The sequence below is a fragment of the Rousettus aegyptiacus genome, unplaced genomic scaffold, assembly GCF_014176215.1.
Source record: "Rousettus aegyptiacus isolate mRouAeg1 unplaced genomic scaffold, mRouAeg1.p scaffold_m13_p_5, whole genome shotgun sequence".
NCBI classification, from domain to species: Eukaryota; Metazoa; Chordata; class Mammalia; order Chiroptera; family Pteropodidae; genus Rousettus; species Rousettus aegyptiacus.
This window is the reverse complement of record NW_023416308.1, coordinates 13387655-13406568: the sequence shown is the minus strand read 5'-3', so window position 1 is coordinate 13406568 and position 18914 is coordinate 13387655. Positions and strand designations below refer to the sequence as shown.

At 49.9% G+C, this 18914-nt stretch overlaps 1 protein-coding gene across 19 annotated transcripts in view; it reads right to left on the bottom strand.

Moving 5' to 3' along the window:
• The window catches only part of SLC2A11 (solute carrier family 2 member 11), a 35264-nt gene that overhangs the window by 8100 nt on the left and 8250 nt on the right, over window positions 1-18914 (bottom strand). For 3 of the 19 annotated variants that reach the window (XM_036220321.1, XM_036220322.1, XM_036220323.1), the window contains exons 2-11: window positions 15990-16702; window positions 13077-13175; window positions 10833-10993; window positions 6226-6350; window positions 4449-4578; window positions 3734-3882; window positions 882-1069; window positions 641-751; window positions 189-290; window positions 41-116 (exon numbers count right to left, since the gene is read on the bottom strand). In XM_036220321.1, the coding sequence (XP_036076214.1) occupies window positions 41-116; window positions 189-290; window positions 641-751; window positions 882-1069; window positions 3734-3882; window positions 4449-4578; window positions 6226-6350; window positions 10833-10993; window positions 13077-13175; window positions 15990-16031 (1183 nt within the window). In that variant the 5' untranslated portion in view covers window positions 16032-16702. Of the gene's footprint in view, window positions 1-40; window positions 117-188; window positions 291-640; window positions 752-881; window positions 1070-3733; window positions 3883-4448; window positions 4579-6225; window positions 6351-10832; window positions 10994-13076; window positions 13176-13316; window positions 18907-18914 lie in introns of those variants that run through there. The other 16 variants (XM_016127182.2, XM_036220317.1, XM_036220335.1 and 13 more) reach the window with 13 other exon arrangements.

Genomic DNA, 18914 nt, shown 5'->3' with positions numbered 1-18914 from the left:
TCCTTCACCCAGACATCCCAGAGCCCCTGGGCCCACTCACCAGGGCCGATGCCAAAGCTAAGGATGAAAGCAAAGATGCAGGACATAGCCAGGTAAGGCATCCAGGACAAGGAGCTCTGCAGCAGAGAGGTGGGGTGAGGCGGAGATCAGCCAGCAGCCGCCGCCCACCCCTCCCCTGGCCCAGCTACCTGCAGGCACAGTGCCACTGTGAAGACACTCCCCCAGAAGGTCATCAGGCAGTATCCCCCTATGAGCAGCACCCGCCTGCCCACTCTCTCAATGGCCACACACTGCAAAGGAAAGGGGCCCTCAGTCACTGGGCCCGGCCACCGGGCCACGGACCCCTTGGTTTGGGGGTGGGCAGCAAGGAGGGGCTTTGTGAGGAAGCTGGTGGGGTAAGGAGCAGTTTATGACTTCAGGAGATTAAGATATTAATTTTCCAGAGGTCACGCAACTTCATGCAGTCTCCTCATCTCAGAATGGTGGTCGGAGTGCCCAGCAAAGAGTAGATGCTCAATAAATGCTTGCTAACTCGCTGTGTTTTATCAGAGTGACTTGGAATGGGAAATGGCTTAAGGAAGGGGACTGAAGTCCTCAGGGTGTCCGGGCTGGAGGAGGAGCAGCCCAGAGTCATACTCACACCGACGAATGCGGTGAACAGCTCACAGCACCCGGTCCCGATGATGGCGTAGTGGACCTTCTCCTGGGGAACTCCCGCCTCCAGGAACACGGAGGAGGAATAGGCGTACATCTGGGGAGGGGGGTGCGGGGCTGGCTCTGAGCTGCCTCTGGGCGGCTGACTTCCCGCAACCTCCCATGTCCCAGGGGCCTGCGGCACACAGCCCCCAGAACCAGGGTGTGGGGTGGGGCAGGGCCCTCACCGAGTCGTTCCCGCAGAGTTCCATGGCACTGCCCAGCACCACCAGGCTCGTCACCTGCCTCCGCAGGGCGCCATCCTGGAACAGCTCCCAGAGCCGCCTAGCGCGAAGGCCCTGGCAGGCAGCGCGTTCCTCCTCCAGCTCCGCCAGCTCCGCCGCTACGTCCGCGGTGCCCCGCAACCGCTGCAGCGCTGGGGCACAAGAGGAGGTGCTGAGCTCTCCTTTGCCCACCCCCAACTCCCTTCTCTCTCTCTCTGGGCCCCCAGGGTCAGATGGGGCGATCTTCCTGGCCCTGTCATTTCACAGTTCATGGACCAGAAAGGGCTCTAGAACCTTGGGTTTCTGTGGACCCATAAGACAGGGCAGGGCAATTGTGGCAGATTGTCATCATCGTCCCCAGTTCCTCACCTCTTCCTGTATCCATGTCCTTTGCTATGTGATTTTGCAGTAGATTCCACTAAAGTGGCAAGCATACATCCCTCGGTGCTGGGCTAGCCATGTGACTTGCTTTGACCAATAGGATGAGTCTGTAGGAAGGGCATGCCACCCGTTCAGCCCAGGCCTTACAGGACCTTGCTCATTTCTATTTTCCTCTTCTGACATCATCATTGAAACTTGCTGGGCTAGCCCCTGCTCCCAAGAGAAGCAAAGATGGCCCAGCTAGTACCCTCCAAGATCAACCGATGCTCATCTGACTTGCACGAGTGACCAAGAGGAGCAGAGCCACCAGCCAGACCCAGTCTATATCCGCCAGCCCCAAAGAACTCACAGAGGCTTGAGCTAAGCAATTGCTTCTTTCGTTGGCCACCGAGATGCTGTGATTGTTAGGTAGCAATATAAAACTGATCAGTAAATTGGTACTGGGAATAGGTGCTACCATAACTAGGACCTGTGACCTATGGTATTTGTTCCCAAAACCAGGCAGAATGTGGTGGGGAGTCTGGAAAAACGACAAGCCATGTACTGAGGGCAGCAGCGTGGAAGGAAGAAAACAGACCTAATGAACTTCTGGACTTGGGCGAAGAGATCTCCCAAGTGTCGAAAGCATGAACTGGCTGCTTTTATCTGAATATTCTAAGCTTACTATAAAACAAGGCATGAGTACAAAAAAAAAGACCTTCAGAGGGAACAGAATTTAATTTAATTTAATTTAACTTATTTTAAACTTGCTAAGTTGGTTTAATGCGAAAACAAAAACGAACCGGCTTCTCACTTTAGCCTCTCCAGGTAGCAAAGGGTCACAAATTAAGTTACAGCCTGAGAGCAAAGAGTAGATCCAAAGCCTGCCAGGAAGTCACAGGCTCAGGGTAAAGAACAAATCAGGATGTCACTTAAGGTAGGGCCTCGGAAACCCTCATGGCTGGAAAAACGGGCATTATTGAGACGTACGTGTGTTGGTCCACAGCTACCTCACATGCCCCAAATTCCAATAACTAAGTCTCAGGAGAGAAGCATATCTCAAAAAGAAGTATGGATGTGGCTTTTTGGCACATAAAGCAAATTTGTAAAAAATTCACAGTATTATTGAGAAAATTGTATTGATGACAGTTCTGCCAGCCTGGATGAAAAGACACCTAGATAGTTTGAAATGTAGAGACTTCTGTGCCCCAATTTGCTATAGGTACATTCCAATTGCCCTCTTCAGAAGGTGTCAAGGAAGGTGATGGAAAAGGGCATCTTGGAGGGCAGAAGCAAAAACCTGGGCAAACCACGGCCTGGGGAGGCCCTCCCAGGGGGCAGAGGAACATTCCGGGGCTTGATCAAGGACCAGTCCGCACGCCTCAAGGAGGGGAATCCGTCAGTGTTTTCCCAGGAGCACTCGGGCGTTGCTGCGGAAGCTGTCAGCTTCCTTACCCTCCTCTTCTTTGAAATGAGGGTAAGTTCTGGTTATGCCGTCCCCCTTTCACCAATAAGTATGGGAAGGGCAGAAGACTCGTGTTTTTAGCTCCTATGTCTCCGGATCAAAAGAAGGCGCATATAGACTTCATGTGATCTTAAGATCCCGGACTGCAAACCTGGTGCCATGAGTAGATGAGACTTTTGGGGGTCCTGGCTGGGAGGGACATAAATAATAATTGGGGCTACGATGGCAAACTGAGAAGAGTCCATTAGTGGGCCCTGTTTTCGCCATCCCTAAATCTACGCCCCTTGCCATGTGAGAGGACGTGCCATCGATTTTCCTATTCCTTAACTAGGCCCAGTAACGTGACTCTCTTGGGTCAATGGGATATTAATGGACATGAGAGCCCAAAGGTTTGGAAAGTGCTTGTACAATCAGATTTGCTTTTTTGTGTCTCTGCCCATTGCTGTAATAAGAACATTCTTTGGCTAGTCGGCTGGGACCGAGAGTGAGAGGGCAGGCATACGCGGCGGAACTGGACCGCTCCAGCCCAGACCAGGTTGGATTGGCCAACCGCCCGCTGGAATCGGCAGAGCCATGCACCCAGCCCGGAAAGTAGAAGACTAGAAGATACGCTAAATGATTATTGTTTTAAGCTTTGGGGAATGTTTATTGGGTATCATTATTGTGCTCATAGCTAACGGATAAGACCATCGGCATCCCGTTGGCATGGGGACCATGAGCTCTTCTGACATAGTGTTTCATCTTGCATGTGTGTGGGTGGCTCTTTCTCTGCACCACCTTGGGGTTCCTGGATGGCAGGGGCTGGGTCTGCTCCATCTCACTGCCCTGGCACTCAGGACAGCCCTTTGATAGAGTTTGGAAGGGATCGATGGATGGCACAAAGAGAGGGATAACTTTCCCTGATAAATGAAACCCAAGAAATGGGACCAAGCTCTGGGCAGATGTGCCCCTTGGTCAAGGCTGGTCTGGTGACCTGAGGTCAGAGACTCACCTACCAGGCAGGTCTCGGCGTCTCCACGGTCAATGAGGAGGTAGCGCGGGCTCTCAGGGAGCAGGGGCAAGGAGGTCAGCTGGAACACCCCGGGCACCAGGCAGCTGGCCAGCAGCAGGGGCCAGGCCTGTGGGCCGCCCAGGAGCTCCCTGGAGAGGCAGAGTAGAAAATGAGTCGGAAGCCTCCTTGTCAGAGCCTTGCCTCCCTGCCTGCCTGCCCCTGTCCTCCTGCCCCCCACCCCCAGCCTCTTGCCTGCTGCTCTCCTGAGAGCAGACAGTCTGCATTGCTCTGTGCCTCTTCCTAATCAGCTCTGGATCTGGACACCAAGATCCTCCCACCCAGGTGGGGACCCAAGATAGGGCAGGGATGTGGCCCCACCTCATCCCTAGCAACTCCTCTTTCTAGGGCTCCAGGCTTTGCCTTCTCCTCTCTTTTCTGGGATGACCAGGACACGCTCCCCTTTAAAAGCCCAAACCTTTACCCTCTTCTCTGTCAAGACCTGCTTTCCGCTCCCTGATCTGGAGAAAATGGAAAAGTATGATTCACACTGAAATGTGGCTGACTGATACCTGTTTTGTGTATTGACCAGATGGAAGTGGGCAGATTTCAATGCCTTAATCTACCTAGTAGGCAGGGGGGGAAATTAGGAAAAGAAGGGCTTTCACGGGCATTCCTCAAACCACTTAGTGCACATATTGTGGGGGAGGGGGCTTACCTTAGTCCGACCACCTGACCTATCATGATCCCCAGGGCAGTGAAGATGGCTGAGGTCATGGCCACGGCTCCTCGGAGCTCCTTGGGTGCACTCTCTCCCAGGTACATGGGCTGGATGTTCATGCCCACACCTGGACAGGTGCACAGGAGAGATAGTCAGCCATCAGGCTGGACCCCCCACAATGCCCGGGCCGGCTCCCTGTTTCCTGCCTCCTTGGCACTTCATCTGCTGGATCCTGGCACTGAGTGCTGCTCCCTCACCCTGTACGCTTGGAGGGGTCCCTCCTCACCTGCTGTAGGGCCAGCAAGACTCAAGGTCCACCCCCAGTACTTAGGAAAGAGAAGTCTTTCTCAGATCGGCTCCCATCCTGTTCCCTCACCACGGTCCCGCCATGGTCATTGAATCTTTCCAGACCCCGTTGCTAGGATGAGTGTGAAGGGCTCTGAGTGGCAGGCGGGAGGAGAAGGGCAGGGTGTTGTCGGGAGGCCTACCAGCTGTCCCAGCTCTCACATCAACACTTTCATTGACCACTACTGCTTTAGCTGCTCACCTCATCCCGCTTCTCCAGGGAGGCATCTGGTACCTAGGCAGCCAGTGGGGAAACAGAACTGGGCAGCACCCCTACTGCCCAGGCCAGATGGTGACAGCTGGCAAAAGCTAGGAGGCCACAGTATTTGTGAATCATCCACTGGAGAAAACTGTAGGGAGAGCTGCTCCCCACTCCCTGACCTGGGGTCAAGAAACAGCTCTCATCAAAATCGTCTCTCTCTAAGTACTGGGTGGAGGGAGCTGGCACGAAGGACTGTGCATTGATTGCCAAAAAGTCTGAGAGTCACTCCAGCTCTTCCTACAAACATGTAGGGAGGGACCCCTTCTGTGCGAGGCCCTCGGGACACGAGGACAAAGTCTGACCTAGTTCCTTTTTCTTGGAGTGTGGGCTGTTCTTAGTGACTCACTTATTACGAGTAGATTGAGGCAGAACTGAAGGTGTATGACTTCTGAGATGAGGGCACAAAAAGCATTGGGACTCTTTTTGTGCACAGACACCTGTGCTCTTTCTCTCTCCCTGATAACTTACTCTGGAGGAAACCAGCCACCATGTTGAGAGGGAGCCCCGCAGGCTGAGGAGCTGAGGCCCTCTGCCAGCAGTACATGAGGGTGCCATCTTAGAAGCAGATCCTCAAACCTTCAAAGGATGGCAGCCCTGCTGACAGCTTGATCACAGCCTCAGGAAAAACATCACACCAGAACCAGCCGGCTGAGACATCGCCAGGTCCTGACCCACAGAAACCGTGGGTAATAAATATTGGCTGTTTTAAGCCACTAAGTTTTGAGATACTTTGTTTCACAGGAATAGATAACTAATACAGACATTGACACGTGGCTATATAACAAGCTCCAAAAATGGAGGAGTCCTTAACAGGCTATTCTGACTCTGTAGGGAAGATCTGAGAACTCATCCTAGATGCCTTTACACCTTGGCTGCCAGGAAGCTCATGACTTAAAGTGCTGCTCAAACACAGGACCTCTGTTAGTATAGGTTTGGAGAGGCTGGTTCTCACACTCTTGTACAACTACTGCATTTTTTTAAAAATCTACTTCAGATGTCTCATTATATGAGCCTTTTAAGATAAAACACATTTAATAATTTTGCCAAAAAGAAAAAAAAGGTGGGCATGAATGAAAAGTAAATCAGTAAATAAAGAGAATACATGAATGAAGGGCATAAAGGGAATCAATGAATGAGTAGGAAAAGAGAGGCATCCTGCCCCCATACCTGCACTGATGCCTATGAGCAGTCGTCCCAGCATGATCATCTCAAAGGAGCCTGCTCTGCGGCTGAAGCCAAACAGGACTGCTGCGGCCACCACCAATGTGTTGTTCACCAGGAGGGACTTCTTCCTTGGGGAAAGTGGAACAGGGAAAGGGAGGCTCAGGTTAGTCTGGAGGGACTATCCCATGGGGACCCCTCTCTGCAACTCCAGCCAGCCCTGATCAGACCTGTGTGTGTGCGTGAACTGTGACAAGGGGTCTAAGCTACGTGAATGGAAATGACCACTGGCCATCGTACCTGGGGTCACCTGTGGTATGCCTTGAGGAGCATACGCCTACTTCCCTCCCCGACATACCCCAAATCACTCTCCTTTCTGCCTGTACCACAGCTTGAAATGGCAGAACTTAGGTTTTATGGCTTTATCCCTGCAGACTAAGCATTACTCTGCTTAAACTCCTTTGTAAAATGAAGGGTCTAATATCTGATTTCTCAGACTCGATGAAGACCTAGGGAGGAAGAACAGGGACTTTCAGAGTGAGGCAAGGGACACATGTAAAGTCCCCTTACATTTTCCTCCATGTGTCACAGCGTCACTTCTCAGAACCTTCGGAATGGCTGGATGCCATTGCCTAGTTCAGTGGGACAGACTGCGAGCCAGGACAGGGGCACTGGAAATGTCCACTGCTCCACTATAATGAAGAATCGGCTCTCAGCTCCGCACACTGAGCTCAGACATGCTGTCATGCAGGTCACCCAGGACAGCCCAGTGTAGACCACACAGCTCACTGTACTGATAGGGAAACTGGAGCCCAGAGGAGGCCAGCACTCTGCTCAAAGTCAACAGAACAGTGGTGACAGAATATGAGCCAGAGCTTAGATCTCCTATGTCTAGGGAACAGAGAACGACGGTAGATTATAACAAACTGGATCCAGTGGTAACTCCAATTGTAACTAATAACATCATATCTGGCTTCCTCGCTGGTATAGATTAGCAAAGTACTTTGATTGCAGCTATTTATCTGGTGAATGAATTTTGCTGCATGTCAATACAGAAACACTTAGCTTTTACCTGGCAGGGACAGTATTACATCTTTACCGACCTGCTTAGAGGACAGAGCAGCTCTCTAGCTCTGGCCACAATCTGTTCCACGGGGCATCATGCTGGCCCTACTACTCTGATAACTTGATATTAAAAGGACCTGGAGAAGAGAAAGCAGCAAACACACTAGATTTCTTGGTAAGGTACAAGCATGACAAAGAGTGGAAGCTTAAAAATGAGGGTGCTGCCACATCGATGACGTTCCTGAATTCCAATGGACTAAGATATATCAGTATATTCCCTTCAGGGTGCATGACAAATTGATGACAAGTTGCTGCCCTTCCTCTAAGAAGGATGGGCACATCTGAGGGCTTCTTTTCATTTCAGAGGCTGCGCGTAATACATCTGGTGTCATGGTCAGACGCATTCCCAGGTGATTTGAAAACCTGGCAGTTCTGAATGGAGCTAAGCAAGAGGAGTATCCTTAGTGGGTCCAATCAGGTGCAAAGAGTTCTGCTGCTTAACTCTGTGACTCAGGAGATTCTGTGGTACTCAAAGTGTCTGTCGCAGTTGTCGAAAGGGAGAACCACAAGCAAGACCTAGGATTTGTGAGTATAACTACTCTAATTCAGCAAACTGCTATCCTCTGAATAAGAAAATGCTCCTGGCTTGTCACAAGGCCCTGGTGGTAACTAAACACCCTCCAGGGACACCTGATGGGCCATGTGCCCATTGTGAACTGGGTGCCATATGACACTCCTATGCTAAGGCTGGGTGTACCTACAGCATTCCATCACTAGACAGAAGTGGTAAACCCCAAACTTGCCCCATGTGGGCCCCAAAGAGTCCCACAACTGGGTCACATCAGCAGGCCTACTTGACCATGCTGCCGCCCTGCTCTCAAGGTACACCCATGCCTTGCCTTTAGTTTAAAACGAAACAAGACAAAGCTTGACCCTGCTTTGCAGATGGCAAGCATATAGGCTGGTTCTGTCAGAAAGGTAAAGCTATGGCATTAAAGCCCACTCAAAAATAACCCTAAACAATTTTTGAAAGAGTTAAACCCTTCCTGTAGACAGAATCTTTTTTTTTTTTTTTTTTGATAGAATCTTGAGCACGGAATTTTGTCCCTTTTCTGAAGGGTTTGGTTGGATAGTCAAAGTCTTAGAGCAGAATTTGAAGACTGGTTTCAAGGAGGTCCAAGGAAGGGTAAATATATGGATCACACAGAACTGGCCCAAAACCTGAACATCTACATGGTCATGTTTCTGCTTGCCAGAAGCCCTTTGTCACTGCAGAGGAGGCTATTCATAATCAGGAGGACAGGACGGCCACCTCTATGATGGCATTCAGCTGTTTCCTCAGCCAGGCCAGCACTCACTCCCTTGGCTCATAACAAAGCAGGTAGGTTTGCAAGGACAGAAAATGTACATAAAATCAAGCTGACCAAACACCTTGCCAACCCTGACTTTCACAAATGGCAACACATGTCAGGGCTCCAGTCAGCTACTGGGTGGGAGATGAACTCCATTGGATCCCTGCCATGGCGGTGGGGCAGTAATTGGTTATCACTGGAACAGGCTTATGTGCTGAGTTTGAATCTTCAGTTCCTTCCCTTCGTGCTTTGCCAGTGCTATCATCTAGGGGTACTACACCAGGTATCTTTAAATATTTGGGCAGCAGCTATTATTACCTCCTTCTTCTTTGCAGCAAGAGCCTCAGTTTGTATGGGAACATGCCCCTACCCCTTATGGTTGAGCAATGAACCCAATAATCTAACCCAGTTTGGTGATCCTATTCTCTATGCTAGTGACCCAGTGCTGACAATGAAACATGGTAACTCATTGAAAAGTCTTCTTCTTTCTGATTTAAAGCATCAGCAGGAAGACATCCCCCTTCTGCTGGGTGGTGTTGCATCTGAGTCAGGCACTGCTGTAGCTTTCTAGCTACAAGCCAGGGGATCAAACCAATACACAGTGAAATTGGCACCCAAGGGAATCTCAGAGGAGCGAATCTTGGGCACTGAACTAGCCTTGAAGTCACCCATCTACAGACTGCTTGTGCGAGACAAAGGCTCTCTTATTGTTTTGGCCAACTGAGTCCCGGTTTTGTTATCTGCAGTTGAAGATATCCTAAGAGATACACCTAATAAATGTACAAATATGACACCATGCAATTTTGCATTGAACAAAGGAAGTTGCATCAGTGAAAGAGGAAGGATGGGACCTCAGGGAACTCATTATTGCATCAGGAATCCCTTCATCCAGAAGCAGATGACCTCAGAGTGTAATAACCTGCTGAAGATCCCATCAGGACCATCAGGACCAGCAAGCCCACTCAAGAAAGATGATTTGAGTCACCCCGATGGGCCAAGAACCTCAACTAGTGGATGTGCTAGCCCAAGACAAGAGCGGAAAACTGGATAATGGAAGTCACCTGGAAGGATGCAGGTGACGGCCCATGACTGGTTCCAAAACCAACAAGTTGAACCTCTACTTGTGTTTCTGGGCCTTCTGTGTCATATGCTTTAAAATAAATTCACCAACTATTTTTCTTTTCCTTGATTAGTTTTCCCCTGCTCTTTCTTCTTTCCTCCTCCTATTAGTGTCTTGATGGCAGTTAAATTTACCATAAAGTGTGTAGATTGCTGAATACCAAGAGATTAACTGCAGGGCTGGCAGAATGGTTATCACGTGGAAATCCTACACTCAAAAAGGATACCCCTTTATATCAGGCCTGGTGGCTGTGACAAGACAATGCTTCAAGTGGTCTCGCTCAGGAAGAGATCAATACATATGCTGGTATATATGATGGGATGCTTGAGTAATGATGGGGGGGGGCATGTTTGTAGCTGACTACATGGGAGAAAGGTGTCTATGCATGCTAGGCACCCATCAAAGGGGTAGACTGTGGTAACCATTTGTTTTCCTGCCTGCCATTGCTTATCTCTCTTCCTTCCCAAGTGTAGGCATGTGACACAATAGGGCGGCCCATAACAACCCATCTCCCTGGATTCTAAATCTTGAATGAAAACAGTGGAGATAAAATGTGATCGGAGCTGATGCACTGAAGGCCTCCTCCCCAGGAGGAAAATCCAAAGATCTGGCTGTTGAGATCTCCAGCACCACCTTGCATCCTACCCTTCTCAAGGCCTGGCTTCGAGCACTTCCTTTCATTTTGTGAGCTGCTCCAGAACCCTTCCAGTTATTACAATTTTCGATTAAGTCAGAGTCGCTCTGTCCTGTTTGCAACCCAAGAACTGCATCAGTTGAATGCAAAGGAGGAAATGAGGCCCAGGGAGAAAACAGTTGTTTACAGTCAAACAATATGACGTGGAACTAGAAACTAGAGTCCTTTCTCCCTCACAGCACAGGACTCTTCTCTCTACCAAATCTGTTTGGAACTATGACCCTCAGGGTAACACTACAGGCGGAGTAGGATGCTGGGTGAGGGGCTGATCTGGGTTGGGGCCTGGGGTCTGCCAGCCATCATCCTTCTCCCACATTCTTCAGCTTGTAGACAGTGGCACCCCTCATTGAAGGGTATTCAGGGGTGCACAGGAAGCACTTACCTTCCCAGCCTGATGGCCAGAGGCCCTGCAAGCAGCGCTCCAAAGAGTCCCCCCAGGGGGTACAGAGACACCATGAGGGACCACACAAGCAGAACCAGGTGGTCGGGCAGTGGCCAGCCAGTCCGGGCCCACCATGTCTCATTGGTGAATTCTTGAATGTGCTGTGGACAGAGATGCCAGTCAGCTCCACAGGATAGGCCTCTCTCCCTCGGGGCTCTGTCTCTGCTGAGCAGACGCCAGGTCTCCTGAGTAATGCTACTCCCCTGCTGTGGGCAGGACAAACTTGCCTTGAGCACCTATCATGTGCAAGGCACTGTACTGGTCACCTTTATACACAGTGTATCCTAGAGCCTAGTATTAGAGCCTAGCAAACAGTCTCTGTTTACCCCTATGAGTCCACTATCACCCATGTCCCCTCGGCTTATGGCCCATAAAGCCACTTGCATGGCCCTTGCCGAGTGGCTTTCTGTTGGAACTGGCCATTGGTGAGCACCAGTAGGGTATCACGAGAGCCAGGAGAGGACATCAGAGGGAGGCAGGAGGGGCATTTGTTCCCGGGCCTCCCTCTCTGGAGGTCACCTGAGGCTGGCTGCAACAGTCAACCAAAGGTCACTGCTTCTCTCAAGGGGGCCTATGACACATGGCCTTCCACCTGTCCCTTTGGGGGTAGGGGTGGTAATGACTCCAGTGCTACTAAGTCTGCATTACTATTACTACACTCCCACTGGCCTTGTGCATTCTCGATGCCCCACTCGATCCTTTGAAAACCATCCTTTGTGGCATCTAAACCTACTAGAATTATCTGGAGTGTGCCGCATGTTTCCTTGGGACCCCAACTGTGAAAAGCCCTGGGAAGTACTCACCTGTTAGACACACAATTAACCTAGTTATTGTTAACACTGGGAATTGGGCCCAGAGAGGTAAAATGACTTGCCCACCACCTCGGCCACACCTGGAACTCCACCCCCCAGAACTGCCACTCAGGAAGTGAATGAAAAACATACGATTCGGGGTGACTATGCAGGAGAAAGGCCCAGATACTCCCCTCCCCTTTGTTAGAAATGAAATGTCAGTATCTGGCTAGTCTCAGGCTTCCCAGCTGGATATGAGGAAGGACGTTAGGGGGGCAGTGGGTTTAGACGTTAGGCCAGCTCTCTCTGGCTCGGGACAGGTGCCCACTAGGTCCCTGTGGGGAAACGACCTGTCCAGAGGAGCACAGCCCCACATCCCTCCCGGCTCCATAACAGGATACTTGCCCTTCTTAAGCAATATAGAGAGGCAGCTTCTATCACTAGGGCTTGACCATTCATTCTTTCCATAGGCCCCCACTGAACAGTGACAAGGGCCAGGCCAGTGTCAGTTGCTGGGGATTCACAGATGACTACATTGATAGCAAACCAGCAGGATGATGAGATGGGCCCAAAACAATTCACATACAACCTGAGTGGTGACAGCCTGCACCAAGGGCTGGGGAGAGGGAGAGGTGACTTCCAGCTGAGGGATTGTTGAAGGAAGGTTTCAGGAAAGTGATGGCATTTGGGTAGTTCTTGAGTGGCTTCTGTAGGTAGGGCAGAGGGAATTTCCCAGCGGAAGGAGGGTTTGAGGAAGGGCTGTGTGTAATTAGGGAACCACATAATCTGCTTCGGTAGTGCAGTTGGGGAAATGAAGGTGGGAGACAGATAAACAGGATCTGATCCCAGGAGGCGTTGGACTATACAGATGGATGTGTCTGGCCTTCTTCCAATAAGCAGTGGTAAGCCACAGAATGTTTCTAGCAAGGAATTGGCTTGATCAAACTTGAGAGGATCTAGAAGGGGTGAGGGTAAAGGCAGGGAGGCCAGTGAGGAGGCTGGACCAGCAATCCAGACGGGAGAGATGGGGCCTGAACTAGTGTTGTGGCAGAGACATGGGGAGAAATGGCTGGATGCTAGAGGTGGTTAGGAAGGACCTGGTGTCTGAGGAACGGAGGGCTGAGTCAAGGCTGAGTCAAGGCTGACTCTCAGTCACTGGGTGGACAATGGAGTCATCCATTGACATCAGAAACTCGGGAAGAATGTGGGTTCAGGAAAGGATGCAGAGCTGGATTTGAACGTGCAGGACCTGTGAGACATCCCAGCAGAGGTGAATGCGTGGGAGAAAGTGCCACCAAGTGGACGCTGGCCGGAAGCCCCGCAGCAGGCAGCTGTCAGCCTTCACCATGCAGCGCCCACTCAGCTGATGACAGTGGGCACAGAGGGTACATACCAATATCGGGGCATTGATGATGGAAAGGTTGTAGCCAAATTGAAAAGTCCCACCAATGCCAGCTGCACAGATAGTCAGAAACAGGACCCTGCCCGGAATCTAAGGAGAGACGGGGGGAACACAGAGGGATTGATAACAGTCTCCACCTCCCTCCCAGGATCAGAACCTACCAATCTCATCATTGCAATCTGTTTGAACCAGGCAATGAGAGGAAATCGAGGCACAGAGGAAAAGAGTTACCTAGGTCACATGCGTGGCACGTAGGAAAAGAACCCCAGCCTTCTGCTCTGAGTCCAGGACCCCGATGCTTCTCAAGCTCCTCACCCCACCAGCATTCTTCTGAGATGAACAGCAGTTCCTGGCTCTGCTTGTCAAGCTCTCCCTGGGCATGCCTGCTGTGGTTCTGGAGGACAATGCCCTGAGCTGGGGGCCAGTGGAGTAAAGCTCTGCCCCTGGTAGCAGCCCTTAAACCCCAGGGACTCACCCTGGAGGAATATTCTCCAGCAGAGTGGTTAGGCCTCATTCTCTGACCTCCCAGTCTGTTCTGCAGAGAGGCTAACAAAAGAGGCCATGTGTGGGGTTTTGGGGGGCACATGGAGCAAGAGGGAGCAGCTGCAGCTGGAACAGTACCTGGGTCCCCACTAGTTCTGCCCTTACTCCCTTGTCCTCTCCAAGTCACTTCCTCACCTGGACCTGGAGATGATAATGCCTACCTCCAGGCTGTGGAACAGCCAAGGTTCATGTGTGCCACACATACCTGGTACAGTAAAGGACAGCTTTTCATCCTAGCGCAACACCCTTACAGATGGAGGAGAACTCCCCAAGGCATCCAGCCATGAGGATTCACAATCTTATTTATATTTTTCCTTTTATAATTTTAATTACAAAATAACATGCTCGTTAAAATTTTTAAAAATTCAGTATGTGCTGAAAGTTCTTCACTCCTTCGAAGGTACAACAGTCAACTGCTTAACTCAGATATTTTCCTAGGCATTCACAATTTAAGCAACTATACAAAAATTAAATTAGTGATCTTTTTTCCAGTAAATCATATTGTCTTTCTTGTTCTTGCAAATAGGCCTGCAAATTTAAAAAGCTGCAAGTCAAATTTATTATCTTCTCAATACTTAAATACAAGTTTCATGGCAGAAATATATTTGGCTAAAGATTTTCTGAAGAATTTCCAGAACTTGAGGACTATTTATTCATTCGTCGGTCAAATATCAAGCGCCTGTCCCAGCCAGGAACTGTGCTGGGGACAGATAAAGCCAGGGAAAAGACAGAAGTACATTCACCATTTGGTGAGATACTGTGCCAGGGGTGAGAAGGCAGAGAACAAGGCTCCAGAGGGCAGGATTCTGCCAAAGATATTGCCACAGGTCTGGAGACAGGTCCTGACAGGCACCCTGTCGGCCACAGTTCCTATAAGGCCTGTGTAACTTCCTCCCAAGCCAAAAGCCATAGGAGGAAGCCAGGCGAGAATCCTGGGGTTTGGTTTCACTGGAATCATGTCAAAGCTCCATGCAGCCTGTGTGGAGATGAGAATTCTAAGATAGCAGATCTGCAGGAAGCAGCAAGAGACATAGTGCCTGATGACATGTGAGCCCTGGTGGCGACGGATGCCGGCAGGTCTCCAAGACAGCAGGAAATTATTGAATTCATTGAGATTGTGCATGGAGATTGCCTAGTCTCATGACTTGTCATGAAAAGCTACAGACATTAGCTATGATGGCGATTATTAATTCAGTGAACAAATACTGCTTACCTCCATACTACAAGCAAAAACCTGTTCTAGGGGACAAGAGATGAAATCCATGACCTCACAGAGCTTTCATTCTGGCAGGGGGTGGAGGTTGGTGGCAGGGGTCAGGCAATAACAAAAGAAACAAAGAAAATATATATAATATGTTGGCTGATGCAATGGAGACAGAAAACAGGGTGAGAGGATGTGTTTGGAGAGGATGATCAGGGATATGCCCTGAGGTGACATCTGCAGGAAGACTCGAAGATCAGGGAAAGTGCCACGGAGATAACTGACTGGGGTAGGGGGAGCAAACCCAGAGATAAGATGAGCAGTGTGGGCTGTCCCCATTCCTTTGGTGAGGCACGACATCAGGACAGAGCTTAGAAGGAGCATGGAGGAGATGAAGGTTGGGGAAAGAGGTAAGAGTGGGAAACTGTCACAGGAAGGGGTGAGACAGCCAGGATCGGGGAGTATCTAGCTGAAAAAGGACCCCAGGACCGTGGGAGCATCGTGAGGGATGCTAGCCTGGGAAGCCGCGGGTCCGCAGGACAGAAGTGTGACCTCACACAACCCTGCATTGCACCCAGGCCATCCCCGAGTGTAAACACCTGCCTATTCTCTTCTGAGCCTAGCATCTAACTCCACTGTACAAAAAAGCACCAGATATTTTTGTACACCTGATGCCTTCGTTAAGCCTTCCAGAGTGCCTATGCCTATGCGGTTCACGCCAGGCTGCAGTACTTCATCCGAAACGCAAGGGCTGGACAGGTTTCGTAATTCAGACCTCTCCAGATCGCAGGACGGATCTAGCATTTATACATTTCTCCAGCATTCCGAGGAAAAGGGGCCTGTGCGGTCCAGCTTTGCCCCATGGGGCAGCGGCCGCGGTCGAGGCGCAGGTGGAAGAGCATGCGCGCTGAGGGGAAGATGTGCAGTCATTTCAATGGGACGCCTGCCAGAAGTACATCTGAGCCGGAGAAGAAGAAGGCGCATGCGCAGTGGGTCTTCGAGCAGCTCCAAGTCCTGGCTAAAGGGGACGCGCAAGCCGGGTAGGTATTGAAATGGTCAGCGTAAGGCTCGCGCAAAACATTATCTGCAGCCAGAGAGCGCGGCCGAGGCACACGTGAAGGCGCATTAGGTGTTAAGGGCGGGTGCCGCGAGCAGGTCACCTGAGTCTGAGGGCGTAAGGGCGGCTCCTGTTCATCCTCCATTCCTCTTTCTGCAGCACTGAGGCTCACTCCTGAATTGGCCAAGCCTGCAGACCTGAAGGGAGCTCTGGTTTGAGGTCACCCCGGCCAACCCCTTACATCCACCCTCTCAGGTAGCAGCAGCCGGTGGCTGTGATTACCGCACTTCAGACGCACCGGAAATTCCGGTCCTGGTCCTTGGTACCCTCCCCTGCCGCTGCCTCTAACGTGTATCGCTGCGGGTCGCTTTCTCGCTCCCCCTCGACCCTCCTCCGCCTCCCCTTCCAGCCTCTCTGGCTGTCCTCCTTTAACCCTCATCTGACGCCCCTGCCTGCCACCAGGGCCCGGGAGGTCCGTCCCCAGGCACTCTCTAAAACCCGAGCCCTTGATTCGGCACAGGCATCCCCACCCTCCCCAAGTTCAAGTGTCTCCTCCACCTTTTCCCCAGAGGAAAGGCAGAATTAGGAGGGAGGATAGGCAGACCCACCAGTCTCTGGAGCACTCTTATCTGCTCGTTCTGGCAGAGCAGGCGACTTCGAATGCAGAGAACCGGTCTTGGGTTAATGCTAGGGGATCCACTGCGTGAGGGGCCGGCTGGGTCTACGATCCTGTTGTGCTCAGAGGTGAGGAATCATAGGGTCCACTGGACTGAGTTATCTTTTATTTCATTGGGCTTCTCAGGCCCTGCATGGAATCTAGGAGTTGAATAACAGCCAAACTGAAACCAAACTTGCCAAAAATGCTATTTGTAGACACAGAAACTTAGACCTGAAAGTGACCTTAAGAATTTATCTGTGCAAAGACTGTGCTAGACATACACCAGAATGGATACTGCAGTATCTCTATTGCTTGTGCTTCGTTTTTGTTTGATTTTGCTGTTTTGAACTTTTAAACATTTCTAAAAACACCATTTTAAGGAAAAATTCAATAAATAAAATATTAACAGTTGCTAATTGCATGCTTTCCCTGAATTTATTGAGATTTTCATATGGGTTTCTACTTTATGAGTTCAATTACATCAATAGAGTTTCTAATGGTAAAGCATCTTTGAATTCTTGGGGTACACACAACTTGCTCATAATGTTGTAATTGTTGCTATTAAATCATTGTTAGTTTCAGTTGCTAATATTTTATTTAGGTAGATTTATTTTTTTTCAAAACAACAACTTTTTTTTTTTTTTTCCTCCTTGCAAAATTAGAGAAGCAATGGGCTAATCGATGGTGGCAGGACAATTGATTATCTGGGAAAAAATGAAATTTTCTACCTCACCCCATATATAAAAATCATCCAGGTACACACAAACCTACTGCAAAAAGCAAACTTTAAATATTTTAGAAGAAAATAAAGAATACTTTTATAACCTTAGGATAAATAAGGATAAGCCTCACAGGTTTCTTGTGAGAATTTAAAATTATTGAAATTAAAAATATGTGTTAAAAGACCATAACAAGGTGAAGCTAAAAGCTTCAACTCTGGAGAGCAATTTGGGCATGTCTAGTAAACTGAAGTTGCGAACACCTGGCAACCCAGCAGTTACCACAGTTCTACTCTTGGGTTCATCTTGAAGAAACGCTTAATCCCACACTCAACAACTTCTGTCTACAAATGCAGCATTGTTTCTACCGGAAAACTATTAACAACCCAAGTGTTAATCATCAGGAAGTTCGAGAAATAAATTGTGGTATACATTAGAACGCTGTTACCAATGAAAAACAATGAACTAGAGGTGAACACAGGTGAATCAGGGATCTTGATAGCTCAGTTGGCAGAGCACCAGGCTTCTAACCTGAGGGTCCAGGTTCCGAGTCCCTGTTCAGGCATCAACACAGGTGAATCGTGCTATGTGAATAAAGATGCAGAAAACTGCATAGACTGTAAAGCTTTATATTAAGTTTGGAAATATACAAAACCACACTCTTATATCAGGTGGGAATATAAGCATATGTAGTAAAACCTTGAGGGTGGGCATAGGATGATAAATACCATATTCAGAACTGGGTTTCACTTTTTGAGTCCAGGGTCCCATGAGGCTGCACCCTGCCGAGGACTACTGCTGTGATCATACCAGGTTGCCTACCCTACCCTTGGTTCTTCCTGAAATGTCACCAGGACACCTGAATGGATTAGCACCCCTAGTGCATGGGTTCCCCAGCTGTTAATTATTATCCTTAAGCCAGGAAGCTTGAGGTTTCTCCTCAGGAAACATTAACCTGGATTTTACCCTTGGGCATATGAAAGTCATGGTTGTATTTGTGGGTCTGGTGCTGGTTGCTAATTCTCTCAACGCACACATGGATGGCTTCAGCCTTCTTTACAAAGGAGTCCTGGAGACTCTACAGGTCAAGTATGTGTCCCTGTCAACCTGCTTGCAAGAACCCTGCTGTAGTCAAAGCTGGTTTTTATCAGATCTCTAAGTCCAGCCAGCAGACCTTACAGGATGGGGGTCTACGCCCGCCTAGCCCCAACAGCACTTCCAAACCAGTCATGAGTTGGGAGAATATGGAAAGAACATCGCCTGACTCTTCCAGCCCTGGACTTCACGGGTTTGATTCTCATCTAGTCTATTTCTCCAGTGAAAAGGCAGAGGTGACAGGCAGGAGAGGTGGGGTGACCTGCTCACGGCCACAAGCTGCTCAGGGACTGCAGGGCCTGTGGCCAGTCGTGGGTGGTGATCCCCCTCCCTCACCTTGGGAGCCCATGCCCTCACGCTTCCTTAAAGCCAAACTATATCACTCTGCAGATGGGGAAACTGAGGCCCAGAGCGGCGGTGATCTGTCCCTGGCACTCAGCAGGAAGCAGGGAGGAGCGCGGCTCCCACTAAAAAACAATACAGCAAAGCAGCTGGCGCTGACGCCCACCGCGTGGGCTCCCCCAACAAATCCCCGGGCGGGCGGGATCTTCTCCCT